General features: G+C 32.2%; 1 protein-coding gene across 7 annotated transcripts in view; it reads left to right on the top strand.

Moving 5' to 3' along the window:
* LOC111044952 (keratin, type I cytoskeletal 9-like) overlaps positions 1-9,875 on the top strand; it is a 176,306-nt gene extending 166,431 nt beyond the window's left edge. For 4 of the 7 annotated variants that reach the window (XM_039424461.1, XM_039424462.1, XM_039424464.1 and 1 more), the window contains 5 exons: positions 1,355-1,459; positions 4,508-4,600; positions 5,808-5,903; positions 7,075-7,125; positions 7,826-9,875. In XM_039424461.1, coding sequence (XP_039280395.1) covers positions 1,355-1,459; positions 4,508-4,600; positions 5,808-5,903; positions 7,075-7,125; positions 7,826-7,936 — 456 coding nt within the window. In that variant the 3' untranslated portion in view covers positions 7,937-9,875. The remainder of the gene's footprint in view (positions 1-1,354; positions 1,460-4,507; positions 4,601-5,807; positions 5,904-7,074; positions 7,126-7,825) is intronic. The other 3 variants (XM_039424465.1, XM_039424463.1, XM_039424466.1) reach the window with 2 other exon arrangements.
* The last annotated feature ends 12,102 nt before the right edge of the window (positions 9,876-21,977 follow it).

The raw sequence follows: 21,977 nt of genomic DNA, 5'->3' as shown, positions 1-21,977 counted from the left end.
TTCAGGAATTTTCAACAATAATTGTATCCCTCACTTCACAAAATTGAAATGAATTCCCATCACTTCCAATAATGCTTTGATAAATTTCGAAATTCAGAACACTTGATAATTACTTACACAATAGTTTTATAATATGAAACATATATAACTGAGGTACATAACTAGGAACTTTCTTGTATAAATGCACAGCCCTTTCTGTAGAAGCACAATCCTTTTCTATTCAGCTTGGCTTCAAGTGTAATTAGTTGTACATTAGTTGTAGATAGAAGCCTTCGCTTGTACATAAATATTCCACCAATTTGTATTTAGATTACTCCCAGTAAAGGTATAATGATATCATGCTTCTGAGGCATTACTGGTTTCCTTCGCCTAGTTTTTAGCGTTGTACATATTAAGCTTTTGTACAGTACCGCAGCCTTTTCAATAGAGGAAGTTGTGATGGCGCGCGTACACGATTTTTTTCTACAGTATTACCTCATCAGTGAAATAAATATGAATCATCCGTAGGAATGACTATTTTGCATTGTTTTATTCTACACTATACTGCATATTTTATTGATAAATTCCACTTGAAAAATGTTCTCCGATTGCAGCTTTTAGCTATTCAGTGTCTAAAGTGTATATATCAGTGTATGCATGATACCGCATAATTTTTAATTTAAAACTCCACACATTTTCTTTTGATCAATAATTACACTTAGAATGTAATCATATTCCAAGTTACACTTTATTTCGATTCACCAATCAAATTATTGAGTGTATATCCAAAAAATAGATGTATATATTTTTAGAACTACCAGGTAGTGATTATTTTGTTGATGTAGAAGCGCCATTAATGAAGCACAGCGTAGCCTATATATTGCACAAGCTAACTAACAGTATAACTATAGTAAGATTCATGTTATAAAGTCAGCCCCTGATTAAAATGGACATTAGACATAGAAAATAGCTGTATCTCTCTTTTCTTCAAATATGTATGTGAGTATTTTAATATGTATTCTTGTGAAATATATAAAAATATAAACAGATCGGGATAACTTGAATCACAGGATCAGTTCACTTATGTGGGCTACTTTATTCAAATTAATAAAAACAATAATATAAAACTTGTAGTACCCTTTTATTAAAACATTTTAAAAACTTGTTAAAATGTTTTAAAGCTTAAAATGTCCTAATAAAAGGGTACTACAAGTTTTGTATTGTTTTTATTAATTTGAATCAGAGCTATCTTTCTACAATAGGCGATGAAAAAATAAACTTGGCAACTATTGCTTCCTATTATTCGCACTGACTTTATAAGGTGAATATCGCTGTAGTGTGCTTGTGCTCGGTTATTGCAGTTTGAGTGTTGCAGGGAGGAGATGTGGAGGGAGGAGGAGGAGGGGGATCCGATTCAGGCTCCATCCTGAATTTGGTTGGCCCACTTTTGGGCAGCAGTAGTGGTGGCTCCAGTGGTGGGGTATGTGCACTTTTCCTATGTACACAAAACTTGATATTAATTGCACAAACTTCAATCAGACCTTGGTTTTTCAACAACATGAACTATTTTCTATTATTAATGATCAATATAATAGGTGATCTAAATCTGAATAACATATCGGTCATTCATTAGTCTACAACCAATGACCAATATCAGTCATTGTTCGTTGAATTTGTCTCTGGTCATTTTTACTGTATATTTTAATACTTTACATCCTCCAATTAATTTGCTCCATGAATTTGCACAGCTTTCTTTTGTTGATTTGCTATGTTATTCTACATTTTGTCATGCTTTTAGCTGCAATAATTGTGTGATTTCCTCCTTTTCTTTAGGGCTACTTTTTAATATAAATCTGAGTACCCTTTTTAAATTATTTTGTTACGTCATGTTTCGGCGACTAATGCCATTTTCAAGTCAAGTCAAAATGAAAATGACATTAGTCGCCGAGACGTCGTGACGAAATAATTCAAAAAGGGTACTCGGCTTTATATTTTTATTTATATTATGTGATTTTGTATATTTTTATGCTTTCCACGATGTTTGCTTGTTGTATTATTGTTTGTGTATCAGCTTCTGCACTGTTTTAGAGATTGCACTACTTTTTCAGCTAAATTATAGATCACTGCTTAAAGGTATTGTTCCTCAGCTTTCCATAGAGATTGATATTTTCAATAATATAAGACAGCATTCATAGACATCACAAGTATGATATTTTGTTCGACTCTACTGTTCATTTAAAATAGAGGATCATCATTCAGAGAGTTTTCATATTGAGCTTGAGGAATCTCTAAAACTTGGGATATCAACTCTGAAATCATACATGGAGATCATTCATTTTGAACAAGGGAGAACCGATTATGTTGAAAATGTTGGTAATATTCAATTTTTTACATTACTGCTAGTAAAAAATCCATGTATAAATCTTATTTTTCATGTCTTCATTATTTGTTACTCTCTTTGTCCTCGTCATACACCTGCACAAATAGTATAGGTAATTATTGTTTTAGTAGAAGCTTATTGCACCATGCTTAATACGTTACTATGTTTTCTATTATAGCTTTTCTACTTTATTTCATGCGTATATTGAATCTAGGAACTGCTTTATTTTGTGAATAGTATTGCAGTATGCTCTATCAGAGTTTTACTTTATCTCATGCGAATTGTACATCACAGTATACTATTAGAGCTTTTCTATATGTCATGCGTATTGTATATAGCAAAAATGCTTTATTGTGTGGATGGTATTATTTTTCACAAAATTGAAATGAATTCCCATCACTTCCAATAATGCTTTGATAAATTTCGAAATTCAGAACACTTGATAATTACTTACACAATAGTTTTATAATATGAAACATATATAACTGAGGTACATAACTAGGAACTTTCTTGTATAAATGCACAGCCCTTTCTGTAGAAGCACAATCCTTTTCTATTCAGCTTGGCTTCAAGTGTAATTAGTTGTACATTAGTTGTAGATAGAAGCCTTCGCTTGTACATAAATATTCCACCAATTTGTATTTAGATTACTCCCAGTAAAGGTATAATGATATCATGCTTCTGAGGCATTACTGGTTTCCTTCGCCTAGTTTTTAGCGTTGTACATATTAAGCTTTTGTACAGTACCGCAGCCTTTTCAATAGAGGAAGTTGTGATGGCGCGCGTACACGATTTTTTTCTACAGTATTACCTCATCAGTGAAATAAATATGAATCATCCGTAGGAATGACTATTTTGCATTGTTTTATTCTACACTATACTGCATATTTTATTGATAAATTCCACTTGAAAAATGTTCTCCGATTGCAGCTTTTAGCTATTCAGTGTCTAAAGTGTATATATCAGTGTATGCATGATACCGCATAATTTTTAATTTAAAACTCCACACATTTTCTTTTGATCAATAATTACACTTAGAATGTAATCATATTCCAAGTTACACTTTATTTCGATTCACCAATCAAATTATTGAGTGTATATCCAAAAAATAGATGTATATATTTTTAGAACTACCAGGTAGTGATTATTTTGTTGATTTGCTATGTTATTCTACATTTTGTCATGCTTTTAGCTGCAATAATTGTGTGATTTCCTCCTTTTCTTTAGGGCTACTTTTTAATATAAATCTGAGTACCCTTTTTAAATTATTTTGTTACGTCATGTTTCGGCGACTAATGCCATTTTCAAGTCAAGTCAAAATGAAAATGACATTAGTCGCCGAGACGTCGTGACGAAATAATTCAAAAAGGGTACTCGGCTTTATATTTTTATTTATATTATGTGATTTTGTATATTTTTATGCTTTCCACGATGTTTGCTTGTTGTATTATTGTTTGTGTATCAGCTTCTGCACTGTTTTAGAGATTGCACTACTTTTTCAGCTAAATTATAGATCACTGCTTAAAGGTATTGTTCCTCAGCTTTCCATAGAGATTGATATTTTCAATAATATAAGACAGCATTCATAGACATCACAAGTATGATATTTTGTTCGACTCTACTGTTCATTTAAAATAGAGGATCATCATTCAGAGAGTTTTCATATTGAGCTTGAGGAATCTCTAAAACTTGGGATATCAACTCTGAAATCATACATGGAGATCATTCATTTTGAACAAGGGAGAACCGATTATGTTGAAAATGTTGGTAATATTCAATTTTTTACATTACTGCTAGTAAAAAATCCATGTATAAATCTTATTTTTCATGTCTTCATTATTTGTTACTCTCTTTGTCCTCGTCATACACCTGCACAAATAGTATAGGTAATTGTTTTAGTAGAAGCTTATTGCACCATGCTTAATACGTTACTATGTTTTCTATTATAGCTTTTCTACTTTATTTCATGCGTATATTGAATCTAGGAACTGCTTTATTTTGTGAATAGTATTGCAGTATGCTCTATCAGAGTTTTACTTTATCTCATGCGAATTGTACATCACAGTATACTATTAGAGCTTTTCTATATGTCATGCGTATTGTATATAGCAAAAATGCTTTATTGTGTGGATGGTATTATGCTATTAGGGAGGTGATGGGAGTGGCAACGCGGCTGGTGGATCAGACTCCGGGTCGATTCTGAATCTGGTTGGGCCACTCCTTGGCAGTAGCAGTGGCGGCGTAAGTGCATTAAACCTGTAACATCATTCAATTTGTGATCGCTTTTGTCTCTTCGTATTGTTAAATAACTGCAAACTCTGTTGAATGAGTGGGATTCTTCATTGATGAGAAGAAGAAGAAAATCACCATAAAAATTGAATTCAATTGACATGTTTCTGAATTTTGTAATAATGTGCGAAAGCTTCAAATCAAATCAATTATTTTTGAAAAATGAGTTATCGAAGTTCATTTGATCTTCCTCTCAAGCTTTAAATCTGCTTTATGGGTGTACTTGATCCATGTATCATATCTTCCTTTTTTATTATATCGTAAACATCTCAGTGACTAAAATGGAGTGTCGGAGTAAGTGCATTCAACACTGTATCATGATTTGAATAGCGATCGGTTCTGTCTTCATATTGCTTCATAATTTCGAAATCTGTAAAATGAGTGAGAACTTTTATTAAAAGATTTGTCTCTTCATATTGTTGAATAACTGCGAAATCTGTAAATAAATGAGAACTTCTATCAAATGAGAAGTAAACCACCTTACAAATTTAATCTAGATGACTTGTTCCTGAATATTTTGTAATAATGTGCGAAAGCTTCAAAGCAAATCACTTTTTAAGTACTTGAAATGTATTTTATGATACTCTTAAGCTTCAGTACGTTATCCATTTATTGTATTTTCCTTCTTCTATTGTATCACCCCAGTGACCAAGGTAAATTTATAGAAAAAAATCAGTCAACAATAGAAGAATTAATTTAGCAGTGTTACTACGATACAGAGCTATATAATTATAATATAAGTTCCAGAATTATTACAATATGAAATCACTAGTAACCTTCCATTATCCTCGTCGAGACTAATTTTATTTCAATTTGAGATAATAGAATGGTACCAGTGATTCTATTCAATGAAACTATCAAGTAGCCCTACAGAAGTAAATTGAAAATATGTTTTTAAAAGAATGAAATACCAGTAATCGTATGCATTGTTATCACGAAATATTGTCTTTTATCCTTAGATTCTACTTTGGTCATCAACTCGCCATTCTTGGAGAACTGAAACTATTAGAATCCGCCGTCCATAATATATTATATTAATAATTTTTCTTAAATCTTATTAATTTTTCTTCACTTTACTTTGAAGGAAATATTCATGAGCTCGTTTGTCTGTTTGTGAGAGAACATGATTAATGAATTTGTTGGATTTGTTTTGCAATAGAGTTCGTCCGGCGGTGGTGACGCTAGTGGCGGTGGAGGAGGCGGATCGGACTTATTTGGACTTAGCAACTCAAGCGGAGGAGCAGGTGGATCTGTTGTAAGTACAAAACCACATCAATTACAATCTCTCAATATATTAACTTGAAACGGCTACTTTATCCTGAAAAAGTTGATTCATTACATTTTGTTATTAAAACTTGAAATTATTAAATTTATCGAGCTTGTGCATCGAAGCTATCTATCTAAATTTAATTATCATTGATATTTCTTGGAAACATCAATAATTCACCTTGTGTTCAAATTGATATATATAGTCAACATAGGCTGTATCAAAAAATAATAATAATGAGTGGCCATTCATTTGTACAGATGGAAATTACTGAGGTATTAATTCATTCAAATGCTAATAATTATTAAACGAGAATCTAAATTAAATGCTGTAAATCACCCCGAAGACTTTTGCTACTGGAAATTTTGACACCAGGGTGGATACATCGAATTTCGATTCAGTTGTTTACCTGTTGTCAATATTTGCAGTAGCAGAAGTCTTCGGGCTAATTTACAGCATTTAATTTGGATTCTCGTTTAATAATTAATATTAATTCATTCTTTCGTGTTTTCTTCTCATTTATATATACATTCACAAACTCCATACAGTTCAGTATAGTGTAAATCATATCCTAAATATTATACAGTAGGCCTACATAATATTATATTTTATAATTATACAGTACCTTCACATTTCCCATTCAGCTACATATTCTCTATGTACAAATACTCTATATTTTCTTTTTAACTGTATCAAGCCTAGAAGCTATTCATTGCCAATTGCTATTTTCACCCTAGCAGGTTCTGTAACCTTTGGGTTATTATCCACAAAATGTAAATTATCGAAATTATTACACTGTAGACTAAGATTCATTCGAGCATTTTCAAGTGAGTGTTGGAATGTATATACTTATGCTAAGGGTAGATTAAATGAATGTAATAATTTCTGATGAATGTATTATGTCTTATGATGGATAATAAACTTGATTTTTACTTGAATTGAGATGAATCAATACAATATAATATCTACTCCAAATTTAGGTACTTTTATACATTGACTATAATTCACTCTCAATTTTCAATAAATGTTGTTCTACAGGAGTTATCTTGTTCTATGATTTTTAAAAATTATGTTTCTGGATTTCTCTTACTTGTATTAACAAATGAGTATAATCCGTAAATACAATATTATGTTTAATTTTGGATTTTTCGTTTTACAGAATGGTGCCAAAGTTGGAATTATTCAGCAAAAACTACAACTATTTCTAAGGGTAAGTAGAATATCTTAATCCTAATTCTCTACTCTATTCTACATGCTGATTCCCTCCTCACTTAAAATTAATAACTGTATGAAATAGTACTATTTTTTGTATATTCTCTTTAACTATCATTCTCCACTTTATTACATTATTTCAGCATCATTGAGATCCCTACTTCAATATTGTCACACCTTATTATCCTTGATGCATTTTATAATTATTCTTAATTTGATTTGTTATTTCACGGCTATACATTTCATTTTTTATAGTATCTATCCTATATCATTCCAAATATATTTGTCCTTTAAAATCACCTTATTTTTTTCAATATCTTCCTGGTTTTCCTTCCTTCTTATATTTATAAATCAAATAGTAGTTTCATAGTAGAGTCATAGTAGTTTTGCGTTAATCTCAATTGATTTTATCATTTCACCAGACCTTTAATTTTTGCTCGAAGAGTCTTGTTTTTGTTCTATCATTATCTTTCATGATCGTCCATGCTCTAATATAACTCTCTCCACAAAATATTTTTCCAGCTATTAGCTCAAGATATGTGTTTGTTAAACTTAGCTAGTCTCTTTGAATTGTATTTTTCAATGTATGATTTTTTTGGCAAATAAATTTCAATTTTCATGTCAAAAAGGAAATAGTTATGGATCCGAATTTTTATGTTAACTTTATCTTTAAGTCTTTGTTTTTTGTTTTGTTACAGCTAAAGTTCGCAATCTTCACGAAAATCCTCAACACTCTGACAGGAGTTTTAGGTTCATCATCAGGTGGAACTCAAGCAGTGCCCATCCATGAACTCAAGTATCCATCGTAACACAATCTCCATCAACACTGTCATCAATATTTTGAATATGACAAATGATAAACAAAATTTAAGATCAAAGAAAACAATTGAAAAACGTTTCTCTTGAATAATGTGGACAAGTATGATCAGCGTCTAATTACATTTTAGAGATTTCAAACATAATAGAAATTACTGTATTATCATTATATATCAAGTTTGTTACGCTAATGTAGCTTAGAAGGACTTGTCCACACAATTTTTCTACGAATTGAGTCCTTTCTCAGGTTACATTCCTTGTATGAAAATTGAAGAAAATACGTTTACCATCAATAAAAGTTACCTATTTCTGAAGTTACCTTGATTATCATTTCATGTTATAATAAATTTGAAGCAGAACTTGCGTAGTTATATGAAAGTGCTCAGAGAATAGTTTGTAAAACAACAAATATTTTGCAATATTGTTAGATTTATATTGAAAAATTGTTTAATCATGGAATTATTGTAACATAATGTTTGGTATTTTGTCTTGAATATTAATGTTTCATTTAAAACATTTGTTAGTAGTGGTTGTTTCCTTCTACAATTTGTTTCTGATTTATCAATTTAGGAATTAATTTAATTGAAAAAAACTTATGGCAAATTTCAACTTTTTTTCAGAAACAACTCTACTTCTCTACTGATAGTAATGTAAGACAGTTTGAGTTATAGATTGGAAGAAAAATTATTCAGTAAACTGTCACTATACACATACTTTGTATAAATATTATTTTTGAATTATGAATTTTTGAAAATTCATATTTCTTTTCTAACTTACATGATAAATTCCTCCACAAAAGCTCATCTCATTTCACTTTATGAGTTGATTAATGTTTTTCTTCTCAATTTCATGAACTTTGAATTTTATTTTCTCTTGAAAGATCTTGTTTGATTGAATTTATTATCAATAAACTAATTAGTGCTGCGTTACAAAGATCCCTGTAATAATTGTTATCAATTTAAATTCTAATCTTTCAAGTTCAGAACTCTGCGTTTCAATTCATCTATATCATTGTAAATTATCTTCATAAAGTAAGGCTCACTTACATTGTATAGTTCATTGTATTATAATTTAGATAATCTAGGTTAGGGTGAATTATTGAAATTGATAATCAAAATTAAGATGAAGAAGTTAAGAATAAAATAATGATATCTACACAAACAAGTCATTGTATTAATGGTATCAAGTTACATTGAAGTAATTTTTATAATCAAACCACGATAAGTTGGATATGATGAGCATGATATCAAATGATTCCATTTCTTCAAATCAAATTCCTCTGCTCAATAAATCATGATGAATTATTTCATTATATATTATATGCATCATTAATAGCAAGTTCATACCATTAATACGTACGGTACGTACCATTATTAGAAATTTACTCGTGTAATTCATTCTTATCATGTCATAATTATGTAGGCCTATTTTATAAAATCTTGTTTTCCTCTTGTTTTTAATCTTTGTTTTATTGGTGTCATCTGGATTGATATTCTATGAACCATTATAATCTTTTTTTTAATTGAATAATTGTGAAATTCACCATTTAATAATTATATATATTGATAAAATTATGAAAACCAGTTAAATTACATTGAAAATTTAAAATCAAATTCCTCTATAAATCAAAAATCTACCTTAAATCAAATTTTTTTTGTAAAAAACTTCTACATTGACGTTTTCAATACAAATTATGTAGGCCTATTTATAGAATCACATTGTTCATGAGAGATAAAGAATTGAATGTATGTGATTCGAAATTGATACATCTTGATAGAACTGCCAAAGTGTAAAATGCTCATGTATTGTGAATGTCTTTATTTTCTGAATGGAGTGTGTAGAGATAATAATTTTCTAATCTTATAATAATAACTAGACTGTAAAAGAATTTATTTAGGTAATAAGATTTGTAATAAAATTTATGAATGAAGATGAATGCATTTATATTTATATCAACCTTGTGAAATTTTACACGTTATGTTTCCTAAAGCTGCGTTTACACCAAAGTTATTAAAAAAGGTTTGTTTCTCCGTTCTTATAGATTCTATTAGATTGGACATAACTTATCATACACATGATGAAAATATGTGTTTGTCAAGTTTCGTTCAATCTAATAGAATCTATAAGGACGGAGAAATAAACATTTTGTTAATAACTTTGGTGTAAGCGCAGTTCAAGTGTCGTTATAGAGTTCAGCTCCAAGTTTGTTTGCTTGACAAAATGCGAATTGAGAATTTTTTCGATTGTTCTTGGAGAAAAACACAAACATATTTAATTATGTTACTCCAGTTCATAAAGATGACACTAAATTTTTATCAACTAAGTCAAATATCACGAACTTATTTGGAGAAAGACACAAACACCTACTGTATGTTATGGTGTCATTTTTAGTGTCATGAAGATGACATCTTCTTCCAACGTTAGTAGACAACGCTTGTCTACTAACTCTGATCTTCATCTACACTACATCGTTGTGCTTTCATTATGGATAAATATCACTACATCTCACCAAACACTGTGTCAGTACGGTACTATCATCTGTTTTCTTGAAGATTCCAGAAAGAGTGTTAGGTGGACTATGCTAGATAGTGGAGAATACCATAACTTACCACATTTCAACATGATTATTACTCTATTATAAGTTCGATCAGTTATTTTAGAAAAAATTCTGCAAAAATCAATTATGTTGTCAAAGACGCCGATTTTATTTCAAGTTCAACCACCCATCCTTCAAAATTCAAAGCTAGTTCGTTGCAAATATAACTTTTCATAGAAAGACTGGAAATATTTTTGAAAAAATAAAAAATCTAGGGCTATGTTTTAATTTTATTAAAAAAAACTTCAATATATATTATTATCTTGTATGGTACCTTACCTATTCAATCATTTCTGCAAGTAATACTATAGTTTAAGAATAGCCTATGCTTTTTCTATAATAATACTGAATTCTAACATAATTAGGCATTACAATACACTCCTACAAGGTAGATTTAGAAATTACATCAACCTGATAGCTGAATTCCTTATATTCAGCTTTAGGAACTGATTACTTTTGCATCTTATCATTATATTCTTAGACGTTGTGGTACCTTATAAAACTTCTCTCCTGCCAATATAGGTATGAGTTTTGTTCAAGTAGCTACTTTTCTTATTATGACTTACTAAAATTATATATTATTACAGGGATGTCTACAGGAGGGGGGAGGGAGTTTGAAGACGTCGACTGCGCCATTTAAATTCTTGGGGGCAGGAGTTCGAGAATAATTTTTAAGGGGGTCCCAAAATTTGACTTTTTTGCGAGGGTGCCATATTTTTTGTATGGGGGGGGTTGCCATAAATTCCTTATTTGCGATATGTAGAGAGTGGTGCGTCATTGGCCTTGTTGGGCAACCCTCCTCGTTGGGCAAATGAACGTTTTACTAATAATCAAATCAAATCAAATCAAATCAAATTCTTTTATTCCTCATCCAAAAAACAATACAACAAATATAAATAAATTCTGTCACCCACACTATCAGAAAAATGTTTACAATACAATAATGTTACTTACAAAGCATAATCATAATAATAAATATAATAATAATAAAGCATAATAACATAAAGACTTTCTATTCTACCATTAATGTTTATTATTCCTCTAATAGTGCAAGCTGACAGGCCGTACTTAAAGGAATTTATCCCTGCATGGACCTAAGGTCTGTGAGCAAGGATGAGCCCCCATCAGTCAGCCTGACGAGAATGAAATTTTATTATCAAATTACATATAAATTCATTAATTTATATTGGAAAAGGATGTTGACGTATCCTAAGATATTGAGAGGAGGACAGGGAAAACTCGAAATGAGAAACAAAGCACAAACCCCGACTATGTTGGATTTCAATTAGAAAAAAATAACTGTAGAGCTATTATAGGAGTGATACCTTAATTGAAATTCTAATAAATAATTATGAATTGAATGAGGAGCAAAAATTACCTTAAGTCTGATGCAAGACACTAAACTCATAAAAAGATTATGAAAAAAAAAACTATCTGTAGGATGAGATTATAAGTTCCTCTGATTCATCCAGACCGAGGACTGATAATAACCAGTGTGTGTTCTTTTTGAATGTGTCAATAGACAAAGATTCAAATAAGTTCAAGTTGGCAAATCTACTGGAAATGTTCCTATAAAGAATTTGTGAAATATATGAAGGGTTGGTAGTTGAGTAAGTTCTGTGCAAATAAGTGGATGAGACAGTTGTATTCTGTGAGTAACGGGTGTTATAAGAGTGTGAGACTACTGAAAAGATTGAGTTTTGATGTTTGTACATGTGAATAAGAAGAACTTTTATAAAAATTTGTCTTACTGTAAGAATAGATGTTTCATTAAATAATAAATCTGACGGATGAAATCTTGATTTCTTGAAGGCTACCTTTATGACTTCTCTCTGTACCACAGCAACGGGTTCGAGAACCGTTTTATAAGCTCCCCCCCAAGCAATGATGCCAAAAGCCAGTATTGATTGTATATAAGCATAATAGGCCATCTTAATCTCATTTGGATTGAGAATGTCACTCAACATCCGAAAAGCATAAATTAGCCGACGAATTCTGCATTTTAAGTAGGTGATGTGTTCTGACCATCTCATACGACTGTCGAAAACAATACCTAGATATTTGTATGAGTGTACTCTTTCTATACGCTCACAGTTACATACATTGCTTCGCGGATCATCACAGTTATGTATTTTGATGTCTTCAAGGTTGTAGTCAGTAATGGGGCGCAGAGATATTGGCATAAACTTTGTTTTTGTTACATTTAGAGAAAGGGTGTTCTGGTCAAGCCACTTTTTCACCTGTGCAAGATCATGTGTTGCTTTAACTTTTACTTCCTCCCAAGAATCACCTCTCAGAAAAATCAGGGTATCGTCGGCAAATAGCAAAATCTTTCCATTCAGGGCAAGTCTCGAAATATTGTTAATGTAGACGAGGAAAAGCAGGGGACCCAGAGTACTGCCCTGGATCACCCCGTAATCCACGTCAGCTTCATCACCAGCTATACCCGCTATGGAAACAGATTGCCTCCTGTTTGAAAGAAAACTATTGAACCAAGACAAGGATGTGCCTTGGATGCCTATGTATTCTAACTTTTTTAAGAGCTTTCTCCTATCTATAGAATCAAAAGCTTTTTTCAAGTCTAAGAAGATCATCATGGATTTTTGGCTAGAAGATATAGAATTGTTAATCTCTACATTGATATCAAATAGGGCATCATTTATTGATTTATCTTGCCTAAACCCATACTGAGATTTACTAAGAATATTGTTTGCTAGAAGATAGCTCATCAGTTGTTCTTTCACAATTTTTTCTAATATTTTAGAGAAAACACTCAAAAGGGATATAGGACGGTAGTTATTCATATCATTACATGCTCCAGATTTAAATAGAGGTATCACTTTAGCTAATTTGAAAGGATCAGGGAATACACCACATGACAGACTAAGATTAATGAGATGAAGAAGGGGTTTTGATAAAAGATGAATGTTATATTTAAGACAGGATGCAGAGAAATTATCATAGCCAGGGGCAGAACCTCCTCTTAAGCCGGACACGTGTCGCAAGATAACTTGCTCTGTGACAGGCTTCAAAACAAAGTTAGTATGACTTCTGTATAAATAGTCATCTATTAAAGGTTCATCACCTGAAACAATAGCATTAGCCAACCTCCTGCCTACACTAGAAAGAAATTGTTGAATTCATTGGATACATCCTTATAGGAGTTCAAGGAGAGGTTCTGTGTACTCGTATTTAGAAATTTTTGTAGGGGGAACTGTTCTTTATTCTTTGTACGGCCTGCTATCTCATTGACGGTATTCCAAAAAAGTTTTGGATTGCCATAGTTTGCATCAAATTGTGATCGGTAATAATCTCTTTTTGTCTGTTTTAATAGGTTACTCAATAGGTTTCTGTGAGTGCGGTATTGATTTTTTAGAACATCATTGAAAGGCTGTCTTTTGATTAGTTTGCTCAAATTATCCCTAGTTCGAATAGCTGCAACAAGACCAGACGTGATCCACGGCTTGAGTTTTTTAGATTTGGATGTATACCGGTAATTAAATATTTTTTTTGACTTCTCTGTACATATTCTAATATTGGAACAAAATAATTGAGCGCAGGTGTTAGTATCCTGACAGGCAAAGAAGGGTTGCCAGTCGATACTTGCTAAATTATTACTGAGAAGAGATTTTGAAATGTAGGTATTATTAGTGGTATTAGCTTCATGTCCTGACTGAATATTTGGCTGCATAGGGGAAGTGATAGTTACGGTGATACTATAATGATCGGTTACACTGGTATGGAGAACAGCTGAATTTACAGCCGACATATCACAATGCCTCAGGAACGCATGGTCCAGACATGCTCCTCCAGTTCCTGACACTCTCGTTGGCTTATCGATACATTGGACAAGACCGGCTCCTGACAAACTGTTAAGATATCGATCAGTGACAACATCATTTTTGAGTAAATCTATATTTATGTCGCCTATCAAGATGCATCCTCTATTTCGTGGAATATTTCTGTAATATGTATCCAGTTCAGTAATAAAATTATCAATACTGCTATCGAACGTTCTATACAACCCCAGCAAGTTATAATTTACCCCGCAATAATTAAAATCAAGACTTAACCCATAAACATCTCCAAGAGTAACCTCCCTTGCAACCGCTGATATTCGCTCATTTACATAAATCAATACACCATCGTTCTGGTTGCGATAGGTGCTTGTATTAAAATAATTGAAACCAGCAAGATCAACAACACCGTCACACTTGGGCAACCAACATTCTGAAAAAATTATTATATCCAATTTGGGAAAAACAGAATCTAAATAAATTAAGTAGTCATCAAAATTTTTCTTATAGCTCCTTATATTACAATGTAAGATTTTCAGGCTTTCTAGACCGGAACAGTTGATAAATTGGGAATATTCAGTAAAATCATCGAGGCTCACACATTCGTTAACCACAGTCGAGAATCCCATGCCATCCTCATCATCAAATCTATTGTTTATAATTGTAGTGAGCGCCAAAAACCAAGGCATCTAGCCGAAACCGGCCAACCAAAAGCTTTCAATACTCATAATGGTTTTAAGTAGCAGTTGAAAATTTAGTCCAGTGATAAACAAACATAAAAGAATACATGAGAATGTGTATGGAAGTTATGTGAAGAAAAAATTAAAATTTATTTTATGAATGTGAAAGATAATGTAAAAGTATAGAATAACAAGAACTCAGACGCTCAATAGTGATCAAAAGTGGATTAATGACTAATCTTCATCAATTATCGACAATATCACAACCTCATCATTAATATCATTGATTTATAATTATTATAACATTAAACTATTACCGTTCATCAATTATAATTCAGACCTTTATTTTTTTAAACAGTGATTTATTTAAAAATAATTCATATTTATTTAGGCTATCAGAATCGAGTGGGCTATAAGATTATTATAAATATTATAATAATATAAGATTAAAAATTAAGGAAATAAAATGAGAGAACAAGTTACCTATGTGATAAAGAATGTTGACAAATGTTTATTAAAGAAAATTCGAAACTACTGTATTCAATTTCCAATATTGCTCATGATTATAATATATTCATTTAAGTTCATAGTAATTTGTCCAAACAGTTTTGTGAGTTTCGACTAGCTGTAGTGATTCATATTATTGGCGATAAAAATTATGTGATTCTATTATAACTATATTTATAGAGAGATCTGTTTTTATCGGTAAAGTGGGTAGTAAGAAAAATAGTGGAATTGTGAGAGTAATAATCGAATAACATGCTTCCTTCAAAGATAAAACAAGATAAAATCGTAAATATAAACCAGTAAACACATTAACCAGTAGTTCATGTAGGTTACAGAACGATATGAATTGAAAAAAAATAATAAAGTCGTCTTGAAATTAAAATCACTTGAACGGTCTTCGTTTTTATTTCAAGAATAAATGACTTAGTATTTCTTACTCACATATATATTGGAGGCACATACTAATAATAGGCTGGCAGAGACACATGCACACTTCATGACTGACTGGTGGACGATGGCGGTGGTGGGATGGGGTTTGGAGGGTTGGCGACCGCAGCCCGCTGGCCCTCGCGCCTTATCAGCTCCACATGTGCGAGGTCGCGCACTCGAAACGGTCGCTGCTCCTTCGAAATCCTCGCAATCACTTTACAATAGTTTATAATAGTTTTGTTATTCTAAATCATTATTTAAATCAGTTTTGTATTTATCATTATTTGAAATCGTCACTTATGCAGCAGAGTCGTTATAAAAATATGAAAAGACGCATTCCTCAATATATGAATGCAAAAAGACTTCATCATTTTTGAAATTTATTGATTGAATTAATAAAAATTATATTTTATTATTTTGAAGCATCTATAAACAATTCGTTTCTGTTCAATAATAATTGCATATTGTGAATGATTTTGGTAAGATTAATCACAACCTAAATATTTGTGCACCGAGAGTCTCTTTTGCTGTTTTCGCTTGTGTATTTTTTGTAATAAAGTACCTTTTTATTGCTTTCAATAATTTATTATTGCTCTCGTTTTTCCTGTGTACTTGCTGATCAGGTCTTTGAACTGCTAGGAAACCACTCACTAATCGATAGCTAATGATTTCACTCTCGTCTAGTTGTTCTAAATTGCAAAGGTTTTTGAATGCCATTTCCTGTTATCAATTTCAAATAAAACGCGTCTTTCCTACACATTTCCGTTGAAAATAATTGACATTGAACGCAGATAACCACGTGGATGACGTGAACGCGATGCGAAGGCATATTACATTTTTTGTGGCCAAAGAAAGACGGGAATCCTTCCGTTTGGACCGGTCTCTGCTCAGGTGATAGAGAAAGTGAACAGCAACCTTGATCTAACATGACCGGTTTTCACATTGGACACTGCTTCACGGTGCTTCAAATGAAAACAACAGTGATGGACTCTATTGTGTGATTTCTGCAAAAAGTTTCAAAGAAGAAAACCGAGTTCAAACCTTGACAATAGTTGAACAATATGCTTGTCATTCCTGAGAAACAACCTCATGTCGAAAATAATAACTGAAGGTAGTAACTTACATTTCGTGTTAAAACGTTCTGCTACAGAACAGAAACAACTCTTAATCTTTTCCCTTGCAGCAAAATGTTACAAAACCTTGAACGTTATCTCACTCATATGTGTATGTGTTGCAATGGACCCTGATCTACTAGTGTCAGACCTTCCAGCAATATGCAATAAGTTGAAATAATTATAGTCTTTGTAATTACGTCTTGAAAAATTCTAATGTAGGCTTCACTAACAAGAATAACATTCGATCAATATGCTAATTTTTTGGGCTGGGTAGGCCAGGATAAGATTTTTTGACTCATAGACTCTACAGATAAATAGACATGAACGATACATGACAATTTGTGTGAAATTCCATTTATCTGAGAGATGTTCATCACTTTCAGCGATAAAGCTTTCCAATTGAAAAATGTCAATTCATATTGTGATAGCTCCTATAATCAACATAGCGTTAATTCACTTGTAGAGGAGTAGTAGAGGCACTCATGAGACAATAAGACATTATTTATCTCCAATGAGAGAATGGAGAGCAGCAGATTATTTGAAATCTTTACTGATAAAGTACCTATTCTAATTGAAATATTTAACTAGTTTTATTGCGGATGAGGGGATGAGGCCCACTTCAGCGTTTTGGTTGAGCAAGGGTACGTTAGTGGAATTAGTGTAAGAGTAATAATTGATTAAGTGATCAAACGTCCATTCCTACAGGCATGATTCGAACTTAAGACTTGGCAGTGATAGCACCTGAAGGGTGCAACGCCTTTAGTCGACTCGACCAGCCTGACCAGCAAAATAATACCATGATTATTGAAATTTTTTTCAGAATAATCACAATTTTAGAATATGACAATTGGACAGTTTAAAAATATTGTCTAGATACTCCACATGTAATAATTCAATAGCTGAAAAAATTAACTGTATTTGGAATAGAAATTACAAACACTGATTAAGTATTGCTAATAACTTAGGATCGCTAAATAGAGAAAAAAAATTGCATGGTTGCCTGTAAAGTTGGTATACAGGCGAAAGTTTTACGTGACAACGACTTTGAGTGGTAAAATAATTTTAATGTGAATATTCATTCCTATAGTAGGAAGAAGGATGAAATAATAGTAACAATTTAAAACATTTATTAATACAAAGAATTATATTTAAAACATCAATTTATACAAAGAATCTCACACTGAATTTCATATTAACAAAATTTTATTTTTACCTTCACACATCCTCAACAAAATCACTCTGTCTCTCTCACTCTTAGGCGGGCTAACTGTGCTTGATTCAATTTTTTACATAGCAAGTCGCGCTCATTTTTTCAAGTTAAACAAATTATTATTGGCTGAGAAACGATTTATACTACTTTTGTGATTGAAAACTACCACAACATTGTGATTACTACAACATAACCTATTCACTTATACCTATTTACACTTATACCTATTCACTTATACTTATTCACATAACCTATTCACTAAGTAGTGGCGCAGTCGCAGGAGATTGCTCCGTTTCACTCTCTCTCCAGGTGAATGCTGCTGCGTTGCTCGCCACTGCTCCTATTCGTGCTCTTTCCAGACGACCGTGAACCGAAACGAACGCTCTCACTCGCTCTCATTGTGAGCGCATAACGTGGGAACGTAACGCAGTTTCTTGAAGTGTCACCCGGCAAACCAATTTATAAGACGTTGTCACATCAAAACTGTGTTTGAACCAATAATTCAAAGAAGTACCTAATAGAAAGGTACCATAACCTACTCTATCTGGGCTGTATTTTAACTTCGACCATGAACAATTAAGAGTATACAAGAGTATTAATTCAGAGTATACAGAGTATTTAAGAGGCCCAAGACTTTAAGAGTATTGATGACCATTACAAATATATATTTTATCAATATCTAAATATAGAACTTTTTGTCCCTATGATAGACTCATTTAATTTCTCTCTCTTGACTCTTGTGAAATTTCTGTTTTTAAGGTGGGAATAGAATTCATTATTCATTTGGAAATTCTGTTTTTAAGTTGCATCATGAATCAAAGCTGAATCAGACATTCCTCTTACACAGAATTATTTTGACTATAAGTCTGCTACCAAAACATGATATCACTCACTGCCAAAAAATTGTCTATCCCTTCTTTGCAAGAAATGATTGATCTTCATCTATCATTCAATTATATTTTTTAATAACTTACCTCGTAGAGAGAGTGTCTAAGATTGAGATATGTACAAGAAATACAAGATCATTTCATTCACCTCCTTAATTAATTGCATAACTCGAGAGTAGGAGTCCAGGTAGAAAATAGTCAATGATTGATTTTTCATGTGTAACATCAAAGTTCAATTCCTGAACAACCTTATTCAACCAGACGATTTTTCATCCGGGTATAGTTTTTAGAGGTATGTACGTCATGAGCATATAAGTACAATTATCTCACTACTTCAAATTTGATTTATTGTTCATATATTTGAATATTTCAATAAAACGTAGCGTGAACGATAGCCGGGGGAAAATCATCTCCAATCATATTTCATTATCGCGCAGATGAAGATGTGGACTACGCTACCATCTAATAATTTCCCACTAAACAGACTGTTCAGTCTCCAAATTCTCAATTCAAAAGAAGGGTTGTGGAATAGCTTCATCGCTATAAATACGATAACGTAATGGTCAATAGTGTGAGTTGTTTCACCATGTAGGCTATCTTCAACAGCACCAGGAAAATATATATTGACACATTGTTGATTCAATCATATAATAGAATACTCAAATTCCAGACCAACTAAGCTCTTTCAAAATAACATGAAGCTTATTTTTCCCGAATTGATTAGAATTATGTACGTTGGTTTGATCATTTGATTCAATCTCTTCAGTCAATATTCAATATATTTCATGATTTCCTTTTATAAATTTTCTTTCACGAATTCACCTATATTTATAACTTAAATGTCGTTGATTTTCATAATGATATGAAAATGAGGGTTGAAGAATGAAACTGAGTATCAATGGCACAGTATATGTTTGAACGAAACTGGAATAGCGAGTTCAAGTACGGATGGAATAGTATAGCATATAATGAGACATAACGACTTTGTAAAAATAAATAAGTGGTTGTTTCATTCTCATCCAACAGTTGCTCATATTGTGTTTGGACATGAACTTACTACATTCAATTATACGGTAGATTAGAGTTCATCATTGATTCAATTCAATTCAAAAAGTTCTTTATTCCTCATAAAACTGAGTTCAAGCATAAACAAAATAACAGGCTGGAATCTGTGGTTCAAGAAAGGACCAATGGATAGCATACAAGTTGGAAACATCGATTATGATTAACGTGTACTATTACTATAAGCCTACAACTTTTCATTATCATTCAAGGGTCTATTGAGGCAAATCTTCATGTTCTTTTTCTTTATTTGCTATTGAGTTACCACTTCTTGGTGGCATTGAAGAAAGAAAGAGTTACCACTTCTACTAGGTGGTATTAAAAATTCATAGATTTTTCCATTCTCTTTCCTTTTCTTGCAGAACCACTCATCTCTTTCAATAGTGTCACATTCATATCAACGTCACTTTACAGCCATAAGTGATTGATCCTTCCACTTTGTTCTTGAAGCTTGTCGTCATTCATAAGGATCTTCCAGCAACAGAATGATACGTGATTGATGTTACAAAAGTTATATCAATTTATTCAACTTCAACCGAAGTCAGTGATGGATATCCTTGTAACATATTTCCATACCTCCAGATCCTAAAACAGTACTGGCTAGTCCAGGACCCCAATCATCTGATAACGCCTGTCATCTGTTTCAACACGTTCATAACACGATGACAAAGAACTGTGACTCCAATTAACAGTGATAAGAAGTTGAACGGTGATTATACAAGTACTCGAACTCTCGCTAAACAACCAAGATGGCGACCACAACGGATGATTTGCGTACACACACAACCACTCTTAAAGGCGTTGACTAGTTGCACAATCGGCTTAATATTATCGGTGGCCTTTTTTCATTGAGCTCAGTGTCCAATCATTGAGAGTTGACTAGCACTTGGGTCGCCGCCGCCGCCACTCATTAATGGAGAAACTCCTCTAGCCGAATCGCAAATGATCATAGCACAAATAACAGATACATCCTTAAATAGACAAATGTGGGTCAATATACGTTGGGCAACCGATCTCGATGCTAGTAACCATTCCTCAAGTGACACTTGCAATAATTGGAAAGGTGCTCTTGTGAGCATGAGTTGGTACTTATCATATTGAATCGATCATTCGGATGACATTTCAAATCGGTGCTTGATCATGACAAATGCCTTACCTCAAATTTATCGAATATAATAAAATGAATTATGACCACCACGTAGGAACTTATGGGTTTGTCACCATTTTGATTGATCATGAGGGAGGCGGATTGACGTTTGTTATTGAATATCATTTTAATGTTGATTGATTCTCTATGATGGAATCTTTTTAACAAATGCAATGTTTTTATTCAAATTCATCATTGTGACATGGCAGAAATATTATTGACTTCAAATGGATTGTTATGAGAAATGCTGCATTATTCATACTAGCAGCTATTAATAGGCCCACACATTTACATATTATGAATAATTGATATATGTGATATTTTCAATGAGATTAATGCTGTATTGAGGAATTTTTCTGCCAATGATATGTCAGGAATGTGGGATAAACTGGCTAAATTTAGACTACCGGTACTAAAAAATAATACTATCAGAACTGTACTATAAAAATATATTGCTTTCTCAAAGAAGTACACTACTGAGTGAAAATCGGATCATTTTATAATCTACTACTATATACCGGTAAACTAATTTCAAGTTGAGTAGACAGGGGAATAATGAGGGTGATCTTTCCCAATTACTAATGTATGTGATGCCTTGAAAGCT

Source organism: Nilaparvata lugens, chromosome 3 (genome assembly GCF_014356525.2).
Source record: "Nilaparvata lugens isolate BPH chromosome 3, ASM1435652v1, whole genome shotgun sequence".
NCBI lineage: Eukaryota > Metazoa > Arthropoda > Insecta > Hemiptera > Delphacidae > Nilaparvata > Nilaparvata lugens.
This window is presented reverse-complemented; position numbering and strand designations above follow the sequence as displayed.